Raw genomic sequence first — 19,120 nt, forward strand, 5'->3', positions numbered from 1 at the left:
ATCCAGATATGCACTTTCAAATATAAGTAAGCATACCACACATAACTTAGAATGGGGGGAAAAGCTAAAAAAAAAAAAAAATTCACTAAGCAGTATTAACAGTGAATAGCAACAATATCATCACCAAGGAAGAGTAAGTGATCTCAACAGAGGAGAGATTTAGAGCACAGGCAGAGAGCTGAGAAACTAGAATACCAACTTGCTAAAAAGAAGCTTGAAGTTTAAGATTACTTCCCTTATTACTGCAATCTATGTCAGGAAAACGCATGAGGTATAGTTAATGTTGTTAACCAATTAAATCAACACCTTTATCACATTTATTTTATGTCCTCCTAGTCCATCTGGAAACATGATAGCTGATTCACTTTGTTTTCTATATAATCTTTCCTAAGAGAGTCTTGTAATTATTATAATACATGAAAGTTTTCATTAAGTTGATTTCTAACCTCGTTCCCTGCCTCCCCCAAGGGAGGGTTACCCTCAAACAAGTATTTTGTATTTATTATTAAAAGTATTCTTATTTTCCCTGGAGGAGGAAATGGCTACCCACTCCAGTGTTCTCGCCTGGAGAGTTCCATGGACAGATGAGCCTGGCGGGCTGCAGTCTATGGGGTCACACAGATAAGTTACAATAGAGCAGTATGCAAAAAAAACAGGCTTTACAACAAAATTTGTTGTAACACATATGTATGCATATAAATAAATTTGTAACTTACAAATGCACAGATAAAACCAGAAAAATACAATGATAAAAAGTGTAGCAAAGTTTACAAACATTAAAAATTAGCAGTTTCAAGATGGGAGAATCAGATTACTTTAAGAAAAATTCCCATTGAATTAACACTTAACACTACCAATGCACCTGCACTGAAAAATCTGAAAGTAGTCATGTAACTTTTAAAGTTGTTTCCCAAAAAGACTAACTGAAAACAAGTTAATTTTTTTTTCTTCATCTTGGAATAAAGCAAGTACAATCATACTTTTCCCAGGGAATGGAAAGTAAAACTGAGTAAACAATATAATTCAATATTTTCAGTTTCTCATTCTAATCAATTTTCAGATTCTGAAAATTAAACTTTGTAATTAATTTGAAATTTCAAAAAACAGGTGAAATGGTTTGTTTCTAACAAAAAACATCGAGAATACATACAATTGTATTATTTTTGAAAGCAGCTTAAAATTTTGTTGGTTTAGATGATCATTATCTTACTTAGTTGTTGCTGTTTAGTCACTAAGTTATGTCCAACTTTTTGCGACCCCCCATGGACTGTCACCCACCAGGCTCCTCTGTGCATGGGATTTCCCAGGTAAGAATACTGGAGCAGGTTGCCATTTCCAACTTAATATGTCCAACTTATGTCCACAATTAGAGAAAGATTATTCACCTTCAAATAATCTCACAACGTGCTTAGTTTTAACACTATTTTCTAATGTTCCAGTGAAATAAAAAGAAAAAACTGAATCAGTTTGAAATTAGAGGGTACATTCTGAAAATGAAATCTGTATCACATCTGAGATAGCTTTAATATGTAAATATCCTATTTATGCACTAATTACATTTCTTAATTTGCTAATAGATTTACATCTGTTTACATGATTGTGTGTGTATGTGTTGAAGTTCTGTTTTGAAAAAGAATATGCTTTTGTTTTTCTTAACTAATGATTTAAAAATCATCTCTCTCTTGGTTTAGAATCAGTCTTGAGCCTCTCAAAAAAAAAAAAAAATCTCTGATCCCGTACAATATAAAAAGTACTAGATAAATTAAACCAAAAAATGTGAAGCTATTACTCTAAGATGGAGGTTCTCAAACTTTAGCTGCCCTCACAATCAGAGTTTCCAATGTGAAAGACTGGATCGGTCTAAAGATCTGTAATGCTAATAAATTATCAGGTAATAGCAAAGATGTTGGTCTGGAGAATACCTTGAGCCCCTCTGCTTGAGGAAAATACTTTGTTGTGTCCTTCAAAAACGCCCATAGAAGTAAAATATTGTTTTTCAACACTCAAAATTGTTTACTAAATACCTTCTCTTTAAAAAATCTGCCCAAATTCTTTACAAACACAGACAACATATCTGGACTGTAAGACATTAACACTGCCACATATTTAAAACGTCACTATAAAATACAGTATGGACTTAAGACTAATCAATGGTTGACCTGTGGTATGCATCACAATTGCCAACAGAATTTTTCTCCCCAGATATTTGTGCCTAGATCCCAACCCTGGAAATTCAAATCGTAGGCTTGGCATGTTGGTTTAAACTACAATTTTCTGTGTACAACATGATTAATAAATTGGCACTGCTATATGTTACATATGAAAATTGCTGTTCTCATCACAAGAAAAAACTTTTTAAAAAATTTTGTATCTATGTAAAATGATGGATGTTTGCTAAACTTATTATGTTAATCATTACATGATGTATATAAGTCAAATTATTATGCTGCCCACCTTAAACTTATTCAGTTCTGTGTGTGAATTATATCTCAATAAAACTGGAAGAAAAAATAGATGAAGTCCATTAAAAAATAATAATAAAAATACAATCTTCCCAGTGATTCTGATGAGCATTCCTAGATGTTCAAGGTTTGTGTTTCATCTATGGGTACTTATAAAGTTTACATATTTTGAGTCTCATCCTCAATTTACCAAGTCAGAATCTTTGGAGGTGAACACCTGAGAATCCTTCTATTAATTAAACACCCAGGTGATTCTTAAGCTATAGCACTTTGAGAACTATTAGCAGGTCTTATAGCAGAAATTTTGGAGAAGGCAATGGCAACCCACTCCAGTACTCTTGCCTGGAAAATCTCATGGACTGAGGAGCCTGGTGGGCTGCCGTCTATGGGGTCGCACAGAGTCGGACACGACTGAAGTGACTTGGCAGCAGCAGCATAGCAGAAATTTAACGGGCTAGCCAGCAAATTTGAAAACTGAAAAACTTATTTTTAGCTATAACTACATATATATATCACTAGCTATCTAGGTGGCTCAGTGGTAAAGAATCCGACTGTCAATGCTGGAGACGCAAGAGACCTGGGTTTGATACCTGGGTCAGGAAAATTCTCCTGGAGTAGGAAATGGCAACCTACGCCACTATTCTTGCCTAGAAAATTTCATGAACAGAGGAGCCTGGCAGGCTATAGTCCATGAGGTAGCGAAGAGTCGGACATCACTGAGTGACTGAGTATGCACATACATACACATACCACAGCTATGTTTGTCAGGCAGAACACTGAACTGAGTGAGCAGTAAAATTGCTGGGAGAACAAGATACAACTGCTGGGAATAAGAAGCTAGAGGTACAACTCAATAAGTCAGTAATAAAGTGTGTGCACAGTAAAACCAGTAACTTTTCCTCAAAAAGATCAGAGCACAATTAGGCTTTGCATGCATGCTCAAGTAGTGTCCAACTCTTTGCGACTCCATGGACAGTAGCCTGCCAGGCTCCTCTATCCGTGGGATTTTTCAGGCAAGAATACTGGGGTGGATTGCCATTTCCTCCTCCAGGAGATCTTTCTGATCCAGATATGGAACCCCTGTCTCCTCCATCTCCTGCACTGGCAGATGGATTCTTTACCACGGAGTAAAGATGACTAAATGAAAAATGTGACAATGGTGCAATATTTTTTCAGTTCTCTGAAATAATTTTTTATAAGTCAGTTCTTAAAACTCTTTATGAATGTCACAAACATCAAAGCATTGAGACTCACTCTCCGAAAGAGCTGTGATTTAAGGCTTCCCAAAATCGTATCACCTACTCTACCACTCTTCTCCCTTTGCATTACCTCCCTTCTCACCTTGTCAATCCCTTTCCATTTCCCTTATCATATGCTTTCTGATAGTAACAGAACTGAGACTGGTAATCAAGGTCAGTGACATTACACTTTACGCATGTGTATATTCAGAAAAGTGTGTCATTTTTTTAAAAAAAGTGTTTGACGTAGAGCATTTTTAAAGACTTTGTTGAATTTGTCACAATATTGCTTCCATTTTATATTTTAGTTTTTCAGCCCTGAGGCATGTGGGATCTTTACTCTCTAACCAGGGATCGAACCCGCAAGGCCTGCATTGGCAAGTGAAGTCTTAATCACTGGACCACCAGGAAAGTCCCAGAAAGAAGTTCCTCTAATTATTTGCTTAAAATATAACAAGATACATAAGTTATAACAATCAAGTTCTTTTTCTCATATAGTAGGAGGAAAACACATGTAACAGAATAAAGGTATATACACAGAAATCATATCCTGAAGATTTTTCCTATTTAGTTCTAAACCCTGACCATGATGATGTTTCTGAAAATAATGACAAAACAGAAGCTCTTCTGAAGCCATGGCTTGATTCTCCACCTACACTAACCCATCCTATCCAATGTTACAAAATAAAATTTCAACTAACCCTCTGATCCTGCTTGTCTATAAAAAGAGGATAAATAACACTTTTACTAAGCAACAGCTCTCAGATTCCACCTAGGAATAATGCCCCTGTATTTAATATGGCCTATGCCTTTCCACAAATCAGAAGGTTAACAAAGAATTTTTAAATTAAAATACAAAAAAATTTAAGGATGTTTTTACTTAGGAATAGAAGGAAGAAACACAAGTACCTTCAGATATTTGAAAAGGATGTCATACAGAAGGCAAATTTATGCAATTATGCAATTTATGCAATTTCAGAGAGTAATAAGCGGGAGTTAACATGGCAGGCTTTGCTCAATAGAGTGAAAGTAGTGCTGAAGGTAAACTCTGAGAATTTCAAATTTTTATTCTTATTTTGGTGGCGATGTAAGAAAAAAGGGGAAAAAAAGCATGTTCTGGATCATCTAGACGATCTCTATAAGGTCTCTATTCTTGCTACAAACCTCCTGTGTTTGAGGTTGCATATGTTTATGATCAAATTGGTACCAAACAATCACTAAAAGGAACAGGGTTACATTTTTAAATCTGGTATAATCATGTTGAGGTCACATGCATTGGAGCAGGAAATGGCAACCCACTCCAGTGTTCTTGCCTGGCGAATCCCAGGGACAGGGGAGCCTGGTGGGCTTCTGTCTATGGGGTCGCACAGAGTCGGACACGACTGAAGCGACTTAGCAGCAGCAGCAGCAGGCACATCTCAAAGGTTTACAAGTATTACTTTGCTCCAAAAGAGATCTAAACATTAGTTGGGATTGAGAAATATTGGAATAAAGAACTTTCTAACATTTAAAGCTGCAAAAATGTGCTTTTTGTGTCTCTTAAGAAAATTCTTCAGCTCCAAAATCACTGTGGACAATGACTGCAGCCACAAAATTAAAAGACAGTTGTTCCTTGGAATAAAAGCTATGACAAATCTAGACAGTGTATTCAAAAGCAAAGAAATTACTTTGCCAACAAAGGTCAGTCTAGTCGAAGCTATGGCTTTTTCCAGTAGTCATGTATGGATGTGAGACTTGAACCATAAAGAAAGCTGAACCCTGAAGAACTGATACTTTTGAACTGTGGTGTTAGAGAAGACCCTTGAGAGTCCCTTGGACTACAAGGAGATCAAGCCAATCTAAAGGAAATCAATCCTGAATAATCATTGGAAGGACTGATGCTGAAGCTGAAGCTTTAATACTTTGGCCACCTGATGCAAAGAGCTGACTCACTGGAAAAGACCCTGATGCTGGGAAAGATTGAGGGCAAGAGGAGAAGGGGGCAACAGAGGATGAGATGGTTGGATGGCATCACTGACTTATGGACATGAGTTTGAGCAAACTCAGCGAGATAGTGAAGGACAGGGAAGCCTGGCGTGCTGCAATCTATAGGGTCGCAAAAAGTCAGACATGACTGAGCAACTGAAAAACAAAATTCTCAGAGTAGATTGGCAAATTTGTAAACACAATTATAGAGGATATTCCTGTGATGGTTTATATTAAACTAATAATATTTAAATCCTAAAGTCAATTATTTTGCAAGAATCTCAAACCTAAAATCACACTGTACTAAAAAATAAAAGATGGAACACATAATAAATGAATCAATTAATACCAAAAACTGAATATTTAACTATGGCCTGAGCCATCAACAATTCACTGCTCTGCTTAACAAATAAGATGCACAAATATCTGCTGAATAAATGAATGTGCAATAATCTGTTACAAGCCATGGTGCTTAGGTGTTAAGAGTAGTGGTCTAGGGCTGAAAAAAATTTTTGAGCCATTGAAATAAATCAACTTATTATCCAAGAAAATATCCCTTCCTCCACCCCTAATGAAGGCTCTACTGATTTGAAACATAACTCATTTAAACATTTTAGCTATGTTACTGCAAAGGTAGGCAATTTCCAACTCTTCTCTGCAAACAGACTAAATAGACCTTTAATGAAATTTTGACCCCCAAAATGCATGGAAAAGGAGGCTTTCTTAATTTTCCATCCTCTAACAACCAAATAAACTTCAGAGTATTTTTCTTCCTTTACTATTACCACTGTAGAAAAAGATTATTTTGGAATGTCTGTACAAAAAAAGTATGTCCATGTAATTTTCAATGGCCAAACGTTCATAGAAAAATATCAATGTAGAGGAAAAGCAGCACTAACTATTCTTACCACTATTATAAGTTCACTGATGGTTTAGCTCAAAAGGACATCAGTCTTTGTCAGAATGTGACGGATTCTAAATAATATCATGAGATTTCAAGGAACTGGAACTCTTCTGAAAACAACTTAATAAATATAATAACAGTATGAAACCAATTATGGTTTCCAGTTTATTAAGCCCTTACTTTATGCCCAGAACTGTTATGAGTGCTCCACATGGGTTAATATCTTATTTGCCCTCACAACAATCCTATAAGGCAATTATTCATCCTAATTTACATATGAACAAAGTGAGACCTAGACAGGTAACGCAACTTGTGCGAGATCACACAACTGAAGGAGCAAAGCAAGCAGCCAGCCTCTAGAGCCAAAGCTCTTAGCCAGTAGTCAGTCATTATGACATTTCTCTTAAAGAAATGAAATGAAAACCCTAGTCCAGAGAAGAGATTTTAAGCTTCCCCAGAGGCACATAGCAAGAACAAATGTAGACTGACCAGGCTTGAAAGAAGACTATACCATATGAATTCAGGCACTTTACAACAAAAACCTACAGCCCATTCATTAGGATACCAGCACTGATCAAGAGTCCTTTATAAAGAGATAATTAATAATCTACATCAAGGCAATCAAATAATATACAAAATGATATTTGACTCATGTAATCAGAGAACTCCATTGACATAGTTAAAAATAATGGTCCAAGCAGGGCAAACTGGCATTCATCCAGGAGACTGATATGTAGATGCTAGAAGACAGAGTGAGTTTTTCTTCTTTTTCCGTTTATCATCACAAACTGTATGGAGGCAAGCATGGGAATGCTTAGTGGCCATATTTCATACCATATTAATAGACTGTCGGTGGCAGAAGGAGGCAACATGCAAATCAAGCAAAATATAAACCAAGTAAAATTCAAGAGAAAGCCTGAGATTACATTTTAAAGACATACTGGGTCTAGCTGTCCCTTAAACCAAAGCCAAATTGTGTAGGCTAGTAACAGCCTCCCCATCCAGCCTCTGAAACTAGTTTGAGCTGTGTTTCATCACTTGCAATAAAAAGAATCCTAATATACTAACAAACAGTGTTTCATCTTAAAAACAAATAATGATGATCAAGTGTAAGAAAAGGGCACTCTCAAATACTGCTAGAGAATATAAACTGATCTAAACTTACTAGACATTTAGAGTAGATTGTAAGAAATGTTTGCTACTGCTAAGTCACTTCAGTTGTGTCGACTCTGTGCGACCCCATAGACGGCAGCCCACCAGGCTTCCCCGTCCCTGGGATTCTCCAGGCAAGAACACTGGAGTGGGTTGCCATTTCCTTCTCCAATGCGTGAAAGTGAAAAGTGAAAGTGAAGTCGCTCAGTCGAGTCCGACTCTTAGTGACCCCATGGACTGCAGCCTACCAGGCTCCTCCATCCATGGGATTTTCCAGGCAAGAGTACTGGAGTGGGGTGCCATTGCCTTCTCCAAATGTTTGCTAAAGATGAAACGAAAGTAGAGATCTTCCACATTTACCTACCTGATTTTCCACAACCATACACATATGCGTCTTAGTAATATAAACTTTTTATTTGGTGTTCTGCATACATAGGAGAGTACCTGGTGGCTCCATCAGTAAGGACTCCATCAGCAATGCAGGAGACCTGGGTTTGACGCCTGGGTGGGGAAGATGCGCTGGAGAAGGAAAGGGCAACCTTACTCGAGTACTCCTGCCTGGAGAATCCCAAGGACAGAGGAGCCTGGTGGGCTACAGTCCATCAGGTTGCAAAGAGTCAGTCATGACTAAGGAACTAAGATACACACACACTGTATATATAGAATTAGTTTTAAAGATACCTTAAGATAGGGTATTGAGTTATTTTCAAGGCTTGTACATGTTACATAGCTATATTTATTAACACAATGTGTTTTCTGATCTGGTATTAATCAATTCAGTTCAGTCACTCAATCATGTCCAACTCTTTGTGACCCCATGGACTGCAGCACGCCAGGCTTTCCCTGTTCATCACCAAACTCCTGGAGCCTGCTCAAACTCACGTCTATCGAGTCGGTGATGCCATCCAACCATCTCATCCTCTGTCGTCCCCTTCTCCTCCAAGTTACAAAAAAATTAAAACTCAAGATTCAAGAAGGTTCTAAAGTAGCACAACAGATGCAGATGCCCTAGCGTCACAAAAATTCCTATGAAAAGAGCAACATGGAAGAGCAATGATGACTTCCAAAAAATCCTCTTAAAATCATTCTGTGCTTTCTTTGTTCACTCAGTTATTCTCATTGTTTATTCATTCATTCAAATACTTATTAAGAGGTCACTGTATACCAGTAATCTCTTTTACATTACAAGTTTCAAGTTAGGTCTATTTGTGACCTTATTCATTGAAATGTTTTAATTTCACAACTGAAAAAAAGAGGAAGGAATCACTTTAAAGAAATTTGCTCAGCATCTGAATTCTCAAGAAAAGATCTATATATAAGAACAGAAATACACTCAAAGATTTAAAAGTTCTGCCTTTAAACTTTATGTTTACCACAGTATGATTCATTTGGAAAAATAAATTCTCACAAACTATTAGAAAAAGTGGAGAAGCACACGGAAATGTCACTAATAAGGGGAAACTCAATATTAACTAGTAGTCATTTTAAATACTGTAACTTCCAAACCAATAGGTAGAACTACAGTAGAACTGCAAGAACTACAGTGAGTTATATTCCATTACTAAATTCTGTCCCATTTACAAAACAATAAATTTTGAAAATCACACTTGGGAATAATCTTTATGTTTAATATTATAACCAAGTAAAATTTTTAAATGAAGACACTCATAACAGGTTAGATCACCAGAGCAAAGAAAACATAACATCTTGAGAATAGTTTTCTAATATAAAAGTAAGTCACTTCAATTATTGTTTTAAGTACTTCAAAACAAAGTTACTAAGAAATGGGACTTTAGCAACAATATAACAGGTAGAGACCATTTTAAACACTAAATACTTCTCTGAGAAAGTACTGGAACATCAAATCTTTCAGAGTCACTAGAAAAACTTCTCATTTCATAGATGCTTAACCTCACTTCTGATAAAGCTTCTAGTGGCAACTGTTCCCTGTTGTTTTAAGTTGGTTAATTATCCACAAACAAATGCTTAAAAACACAACCACTTCAACATATCCATTATGATGGCTACTATCATAAAAACAAACAAACAAAAAAATAGCAAGTGTTGGGAATGATGTGGAGAAAATAGGAACCCCGGTGCACTGTTAAGTGGAAACGTAAATGGTGCAGCCACTATGGAAAACAGTATGGGCAGCTCCTTAAACAATTTAAAAGAAGAGTTATCATATGATCCAGCAATCTACTTCTGGGTATATATACAAAATAACTGAACACAAGATCTCCAAGAGATATTTGCACACCCATGTTCATAGAGTCACTATTCACAATGGTCAACAAGTGGAAGCAACTGATACTGAGGTATGAAGAAATCATTCTGGCTGTACAAGAGTTAACTTAAATTTTATGCTAACTAGAACAGACAGTGGTTTACCAAATATACACTGTACATATGCTTCAGTTATTAAAAAAAAAAAAAGGCGGGGGGACACACTGACCAGAAGTATGATTTCAGTTCTGTCATTTTGCCTTGTGCTGTTTTCTCATCTTTCCTTGCTCTCTACCATTTGTTTTCTATGGTAAATGGTGTTTTCTTTCATCCAATGATTTAAAAGTTATGTGTATTTTTGTTCTACAAGTGATATCTTCAGTTAAAAAATATACTTGGCGGAAAAAAGATTAAATGCCTCCTTTTGGGATGCCAAAGCTGGTATTTCTTGGATGATAAGACTCCCTTCCCAGGTGCCAAGGCCATACTGACTTGCTGTGTACATGCTGATCTGTTTTTTTTTTCTTTTTTTCTTTTGAAACCTTGAATGAATGTATCCCTATTGTTCTGACAAGACATAAACTGTGCTGAAACCATGCTTCTCCAGAGCAATTTCTCAGAGTAATCTAGGAGGCTGTCTTCTGGGCTACAGTCCTCAGTTTGATTCAAAGAAAACCCTTTCCTATTTCTATTATAGATTGTTTATTGACTATTTGTGTTGATATAATCTAAAAGTGTCCACTGAAAGATGAAAGGATAAACAAAATGTGTTATACATTATTCAGCCTTAAAAAGGAAGAAAGTTTTCACACATGCTACAACATGGGTGATCTTAAGGACATTATATTAAGTGAAATAAGTGAACTGGAAATTTCTCAGTCATGTCCAACTTTTTGTGACCCCCATGGACTGTAGCCTGCCAGGCTCCTCTGTCCATGAAATTCTCCAGGCCAGAATACTGGAGTAGGTAGCCATTTCCTTCTCCAGCGGATCTTTCCAACCCAGGTCTCCCACATTGCAGGTGGATTCTTTATCATCTGACCCACCAGGGAAGCCCCAGTGAAATAAACCAGTCACAAAATGACAAAAATTGTATGATTCTACTTATAAGAGGAATTTAGTAGTCAAACTCATAGAAACAGAGCAGAATGATGGTTCCCAAAAGGTAGGAAGAGGGGGAAATTGGGGATAGTTAATAGAGTTTCAATTTTACAAGGTGAAAAAGTTCCGGAGATTGGTTATACAACAATGTGAATATACATAACACTACTGAGTTGTACATTTAGAAATAGTTAAGATGGGAAATTTTGTGTTGTTTTTTAAAACCACAACTTAAAAAACCCCATAATCATTTTAAAAGTTATGGGAGGAAAAAAAAAGTCATATGAGGTAATCACTTATAAATGTTTTTATATCATTAATTTTATATTTTTTCTAAAAGAATCATACCTGGCAAAGATATGTTTATTATTTTTACTGCAGGAAACACAACTTTTAATATAAAACTCAATGCACATACAAAACACTTAAATTTTTTGATGCTCCAAGAAACAGAGATACAATTATTTTTAAAATTCCAAGGCCTATAACAAATTTAAAAATTATCATTATACTTTTACCAAAAATAGTGAGCAACAAGAAGAGTGGCTTATTTTAGTTTCAAATTCTTTTTTCTAACCCTCTAGTTAAGCAAAAAACACACAACACATACAGCAGAAGGCTGAGTATAAAATCCACCAACTTGGATAATCAGTCCCAATGTTTACAAAAGAAAAAAGAGAAAGAAAGAAACAAACAAGGGGCAAAAAGAGCATTCTTCTTATGAATTAAAATCAATTTCTTAATAGAAAACTAACCCAACAACACATTTAAGTCAGTGTTTTCTCCTGCTTGGAAAACCAGACCTATGTTACTAATCTCGGACAAGGAAAGAATATAGTACTTTAAATATCTAAATTTTTTTAAATTATATTTTAAGAGGACAAGTCTGTACACAAGCACAATAATCTAACCCAAATTTTTAACACTCATGCATAGTAAGGTTTTTACTTTACCACCAAACATAAAGACTGTTACAAGCTCTTCTGAAAAAAATCAGTCGAGAGCCTAATCCCTCAGTCTTCTACACACCATTCTTAACATACAACAATAGAATGTCACCACAAAATCTTTACCTTGAGCCCAAACCCCAACAGAGCTGCAAAGACAATAAAAGTCAATAGGTAGAAAGATTGGATGTTATCTAAACTGCACAAAATGCTTCGTAGTGGACCACAGTAATGAACTACCACTTAATCTAAAACAACGTGGTAGTTCAGTAAACACATACATGTGGAAGAGTGCACTAATATAAATATTATACAAATTGAGCTACAAAGAACCATTTAAATAATACAGTCTTGAAGCCTTGCCTTGAGATAAAGCCAATGATCTTACCTCTGGACAAATTCATAAGGACAGTTTTTCTACTATGTAGACTCATATGTTTTACCACACTTATTTTATCAACTCATCATATTTAGGAAAGATTAACATTTACAAAACTGTCTACTTCAAACTGGCATGAAGACAAAAAAAAAGGTTATTGCCATTTGTAAGACTGCAGTTCCTTGCACATACCCTACTAAAATGAACTGTCTGACTAGTATATGTGATTATGACTCCAGTCTCTGAAGTCCAGAGAAAATTTTTAGTAGCCTATTTGGGGTGGAAACAAGGGGGTAAGGAAATGTGAAAAAAGGGGGGCTTTCGTAGACACTAGATTAGATGCTCAAGAATACTTGATGCTTAGCTGCCAACATAATTCAGGTCCTGTTTTAACTAAAAAGAATCCCTTTAAACTTCTGGGTCCAATGACAGTCTTTTCATTTTTAGGAGATAAAGAAAAGAAAAGTAGGGAGAAGAGGAAGTAACACAAATATTTGGAAGGACTTGCAAAACAAACAAAAAAAAGTTTTTAAGTGTTGTAGAAGTTCAAATTAAAACTTTAACAAGTAACATCTACTTTCAAGTATATAATGTTACCAAGACTCCTAAACCAAACACTAGGCATTATCTCATTTAATCTTCTCAATAACCTCTAAGATGGCTGCTATTATTATCATCATTTAAAAAGGAGGAAATAGGCTCAGAAGCATTCAGTAATAACTTGCCCAGGCTCACAAAGCTAACAAGTAAAAAGCTGGACTCAGAGGGGTCAGGTTCAAATCTTAAGCTCTTAACCAAAAGGCAGTCTCTTCAAAGAAGAAATCAAAGTTAAACTGTAACAAGAAAAATGTTCACTAGTGAATGAGAGGTTCTTGATTTTTAATGACCAAAGTTAAGAAGTTAAGGAATATCCATTCTCAGAGATTTTACTTTAATGATACAACTATGTTTTGAAAACTCTGAAGGAATCTGCCCTGAAACCTAAAAGAGAACAATGAACCTCTTGACATTCCACTGAAATCTAAAATTCAATATTAATGTGCTATTAAATCCAATCCCTGTTACTAAGCAGTCAACATGAAATTTCCTATGTGAAATCTATTATAACCATACCCAACTTCTGTTCTGATTTCTTCTAATCCTTTAGCTTTTGAGTTTCCTAGCCCTCCTTTAAGAAAAGACAAATTTGTCTCCCCCACCTGCACCCTACAGGCTCATTTAGTGGAAAAATTCTAAGGAGAAAAATCTCAGCCCCTCAATCTCCCAGTTTTCTTTTTTAAAAGTTTTAAAATTATTAGTTAGAAAAGGATAAAAAAAGACTTCTTTAACAAACAGCACCTATAAGTTGTTGAGTACCATTTGTTGTGTTTAACTTAATTTACCAGTTAAAACAACTTCTGTAATAAGAACCATTAAATCCAATTCAAGTTTATGCTAAATTTTCAAATGAGAATATTTTGCAAATAACAAATGGGACTGAGGAAAATTAAGAACTGGTTTAGACTTGGGAGTGAAGCGCAGTAGGTAATTAATTCATTTATATTAAAGCTGCTTATGCTCTTCTCAACTTATGAACTGCAAAGAAGATACAAGTACAATAAGGCATACAAAAAGACATTGAATGGTGCATAACTTCATGTACAATGTTATATATGTTTTAGCACTAAGGACAGAATATTGACAATACACTGAGGTGATGTGCCTTAGGTTTACAGCAGCCTCATCATTTCATCAAAAGCCTTGTAATCACCTCTACAAAATTAATTGCAATTAATTCCTGGCAACTCTTGGAATTGGGTCTAGATCTGTTTACTCACTTTTTAAATTTTATACATGCTTTCTCTGGTGTATACAAACTGAGAACTTATCATTCTATTAGAGAAAGACCAAAAAAGAATCCACAAAATCGCAGGAACATAAACAAGTTTATCTTCTGCTGATACTGATTAGGGCACTTAATCTGTCCCAGAAGAGTGCAAGGACTTAACAGTAAAGCCAGCCTACTAACCAGAACTCTTAGCATAAATCTTCAATTCCTTAAAATAATTTCCTCAAAGGTTAAAATACCAGAGTGGACCAAAAGGTGGGGGGACGTGGCGGGGTGGTGGGGTTGGGGGTCACTTAATTCCACTGGTTGGACTCACAATTCTTAATCCTATAATGTACCAGTTAAGACTCAAACTTCGAGGTGTTTTTATTTTTTTATTTTTCGAGGTGTTTTTAAAACTTGCATTAAGTTCTAACAAGATGGTTATTTATTTACTTTGCGTATATTTTAATATACCTCAATTTCAGAAAAATCAGTCGGGTCAATCTAAAAACTTCGTAACATTTTAGTGCTGCATTTCATTTGCTCTGATCACATACCCATATACGCCCCCCCAACCTCATTAAAAGTGTTTGCCTGAATTTAGCCACCCGCTACGTTTTCACTAAGATATTTTCAAGAATGAATGAAGTATATAATTCACTTATAACATCTGGGCTCTCGTGACAGGTGATAGAAACACAGGTATCCAATTCCGACGTTCTCATTAAAATGTTACTATTTCTCTAAATTCCCGTTACTCCGAGTCTTGCTCTAGACAAGTTTTTCAACGCGATTAAAACAAAACCAAACCAAACCTGCACGTGCAAACGAAAAAGTTAGCATCCCAGGCCATCGCGGCAAATCCCTAATGCACAAAGGCAAAGACACCCGCCTGGCCGGACAACCGCAGAGCAAGATCTCACCCAACCAACCACGCGAGCTCCTAGGTCGGAAACCCAGGGCCCCGAACCCATACCGAAGCCAGGACCTGCGTGCAAGGGCCGCCCCGGGGCCGAGTTTTCAATGGAACAGGAGAGGATGGGGGCGGGAAGGAGCGGAAGCTCGGGTGCAAGTGGCGGCGACCAAGCTGCGGCTCATTTCTCTTCCCGGGGTTTTCAGGCTGGGGGAAGTCCACCCGGAGCAGGGCACGCGGCAGGCTGGGGGTTTGAGGCGGGTTGGGAGGGCGATGCGAGGCCCGGGCTGCCGGGAAAGGAGGCGAGCAGGGCCCAGCCCCCGGCCCCCGGCCCCTGAAAGCACTTTAGACGCGTCTCCCACCCCCCACTACAAGATGGCGACGTGGACAGTGGGGAGCCCGGCCGGCGAGGCTGGGGGAGAAAGAGAGGAGGGGGGAGAGGCAGAAACAAAAAGGCGGCCCCCCGGAACGCGGAGGCCGGCCCGCGAGCCCCCGGCGGCGGGCGGGGGCGCCGGGGGGAGAAGGCGGCCGGCGGAGGGGAGTGGGCTTACTTTTTCTTGTCGTTCGCGCCCCCGGCGCCCTCCATGGTGAATCGGTGCCCGCGATGCCTTCACGGCCCGCGGCCCCCAGGCTCGCTCCGGCCTAAGCGCTGGCTCCCTCCACACGCGGGGAGGGGAGAAAAGGCACGTCCAGAGGTGGGGGGTGCGAGGCGGGAAACCCCTCGTGAGATCAGAGGAGGAAGAGCAGACGGCAATCGCCGAGGTCCGACTCTGGCTCGGAAGAGCCTCCCTTGGGGCAGCTTGTCAGGGCCCGGGCCGACGCACTGGCCAAAGCGGCAACGAGGGCGATCCTAGCGTCCCCTCAGACGAGGCGGTTCTGTGCACTGAGGAGCTGAGGCAGCGGCAGGGGGCGGGCAAGGGCGGAGGCGCGCGCGCCGGCGCGCGCGCGCGGAGGGGAGTGTAGGGGGACCGCGCGCCCGCGGAGCCCGGCGCGCGCTCACGCAAGCCCGCCTCACCTGAGGGGGAGGCGGGTTCCTTGAGAGCCAATGGCGAGGGACGCAGGCGGCCAGTCCCCACCCCAGCCCACGTCTGTCTCAGCCAATCAGGAGGCGGTCAGCTGAGGCACAGCTGGGACGCGCTGCCGCGCTCACGTGCTTGTCTGTGTGCCGCTGCGGAGGCAAGAGAAAGGAGATGGGGTGCGGCCAGACTGAGTCTGGGGACTCTGCGCCTTCTCCTAGAGAAAGCAGTGGCTGGCTTTGGGAGGCGCTGCTGAGAAGGGATTTCGGTGTTTGGGTCTCAAGCCTGCATCACACTTCCTGCTGCCGGTGCAGCGAGTCTCCAGCTCCCCTTTTCGGCAGCTGTGCCGTGCAGGGTTGCCTCCCGCTCTGCCAAGTCCCAGTTCAAAAAAGCAGACTTTTTTGCGTCGTGGCAGCAAATCCTGGTCCTTCTACTCAGATTGTTACAGTGGGGTCTTTCTTGCCAGGTTACCCAACCAGGCCATGTCACCGACCGCACCCTTTGCCATGTAACACTAGGGTACTCTCTTTATCTCTTTATTAAGTTTCTCTGTGATGAAGTTTGATTCCTGAGTAAATACGAATGCAAATATAAAATAAACAATTTCCTCTTGCTGTAAGCCTCTCAAGGGAAGTACTTAAGGCAGCAGGAACTCTTAAAATCTGAAATTATTTTAAGCAATACAAGTAGGTGTAAGTGACTTTAATAAAAGTAGAAACCTGAATTTCAAAGGGGGGGGGAGTAGGAAAAATGGCTTTAGGTGGACAGTTATATACTTGTTGCTTTTCAAAGAGTAGAAAATAATCTTAGATGGATTTAGAAAAAGGCGAAGATGACCCTTAGTTTGAGACTTACCACCTTGAATTGAGATCACCGTGCAGACAGGAAAGAAGGAAGGAAAACCCTTAACCAAGACCTAAGAAGGAGACCTGCAGCAGAGTTAACTCAGTGGCAGCAGTATTGCCTGTTTGCTAACATGACCTTGCAAGCTACTGGATAAGACTAAATCACTACTTGGCTTTTGAAGCCTACTTTTCAAGCCTATCAGTCTTTGAAATGAAAAAGAAATGTGTTTTGAGTCCAACAAAGGAGCATTGCACACATATCTCCAGTTTGACACTAGATTATTTTACTTCTCACCTTTGCCTTGTTAGTTATATTGCTACAATCTGGCTTCAGATTATAAATTAATGTGGATATCTGAGTAAATTTCAATTATATTGTCATGTAAAAACAATGGTCTACGTAACAATGGTCTACATAAACTCTGATAAGACAAAAATCAATTTATATAACACCTATTTTTAACTCATCAGCAAATGCATAGAGATAGGATTAAAGATTGATCTTAATGCTACTCCCCGCCCCCCCCCACCCCAGATCTACAACTCTGAATGACATACCTTCTTGAAAAGTAACATGGGAAATGCCTGAAAAAAGGAAAGGACCAAAAATAGTTACTCATGTTTTCCTTCTTAATTGTGAAAAGAATGACTCTGTAAATTAACAATTGTTTAATTTAATGTTCTTAAAACTCAGTGTTAAGAACACTGATTCCAGAGTTAAGAGTGAGCTTAAAGTACCAGCTCTGATACTTACTAACAAGTCATGTAACTTGTGCCTCAGTTTACTCATTTATGTCTAAACCACAGAATCAGGGCATGATTAAATGAGATAGTACATGTAAAGTACTTAGAACAATACCTGGCACATAGTAAACCATCAGTAAATGTTAGCCATTAGTATTGTCAGGGTTGTGTTTTCATTATTCTTATCATTATTATTACCTCCAAATTTGTGCCACTGCTAGTGGTAATTACTTAGGCTTCTACCGAAGGTTGGCAAGTTTTAACTATCCAAGACTGCTTATTATGTTAACGTAAATTCACATATATTCTTTGCTTTCAACTGTGAAACTGCTCACAGTGTTCCCACACTTGTATATGAGCATGATTGCAGAGATCTTCAACCATTTTCTTTTTTATTTTACTGGTAAGAAATTCTCTCTGGCCAGTGATCATACCTGAAGGGTATAGTGTTTATTACAACAACAAAAAAGTGAGCCTTTTGTAATATCAAATATAAGTCATTTTTTAAAGTTTACAGCAGAATGCTAATCCAATCAGCAAAGATATTTTTGAATAGACATTACATTTGCTGAGTTTACTTTTCCTTTCAAAAATATATAAAATACAGTATTTTATGTGTGTGTATGTATATTTGTGTTTACCCACACATGTGAACTTGGAAAGCAGTAATATTCAGCTTGTGTTTTCACATAATCAAAAAGGAGCTAAATAATATGCCCCAATTTAATCAATTTTGTTAACTAACAATTCTAAAAAGCAAAATTTCCTATGGGGTAAAGTTTTAAATTATCCTCTTTATAAACATCCACTAACAAATGCATTTAGATGATTATAATGTGACTAAACCTTAACAAACAATCATATTTACTCTCTAATCTTTGTAAGTGTTCAAATTTCATTCCAAGTCACTTTGCAGAACTTTCTAAGTAGGCTGAAAGATTACTTGAAAATGATGCAATTGACCCTTAACCCATATTTATAGTAGGAAGTTAAACAGTGACTCAGGAGGAGGCAGGATAAAACCTGAAATTTTAGTACTAAGTAACAGAGAATGTTGAGTCTTTTAAAGAGTGAAACATATCAAATTCAGATAATTAAGAATGCATCAAACTATATAACAAGACCTAGTGGTCAGTAAGTGATTCTTGGCTTAATATTATTCTTAGTTCTACTCTTCTCCATCTTTATCTATTCTAAGAACAACAAAAAAGCATATCATTTGGAAGGAAGTGCTTAGCAGATAACAGACATTTAAAAAGTCTCTTTTTCTTTTCTTTCAAGGATCAAAACAGAAAATAAATATGTATATTTGTCTGAATTTTTGGAGAATAAAAATACACTGAGATTTTGACACTAGTACTTTTCAATTATGATAGGTATTTTAAGCATAAATTTACAAAGGAATATCAAAGGATTTT

General features: G+C 38.0%; 1 protein-coding gene across 1 annotated transcript in view; it reads right to left on the bottom strand.

The window, feature by feature from the left end:
• HIF1A (hypoxia inducible factor 1 subunit alpha) overlaps positions 1–15,954 on the bottom strand; it is a 46,732-nt gene extending 30,778 nt beyond the window's left edge. Inside the window, exon 1 of the mRNA XM_068966345.1 lies at positions 15,649–15,954. Within this exon, the coding sequence (XP_068822446.1) occupies positions 15,649–15,683 (35 nt within the window). The 5' untranslated portion in view covers positions 15,684–15,954. The remainder of the gene's footprint in view (positions 1–15,648) is intronic.
• Positions 15,955–19,120: the final 3,166 nt, after the last annotated feature.

Source organism: Capricornis sumatraensis, chromosome 2 (assembly GCF_032405125.1).
Source record: "Capricornis sumatraensis isolate serow.1 chromosome 2, serow.2, whole genome shotgun sequence".
In the NCBI taxonomy this organism is placed as follows: domain Eukaryota; kingdom Metazoa; phylum Chordata; class Mammalia; order Artiodactyla; family Bovidae; genus Capricornis; species Capricornis sumatraensis.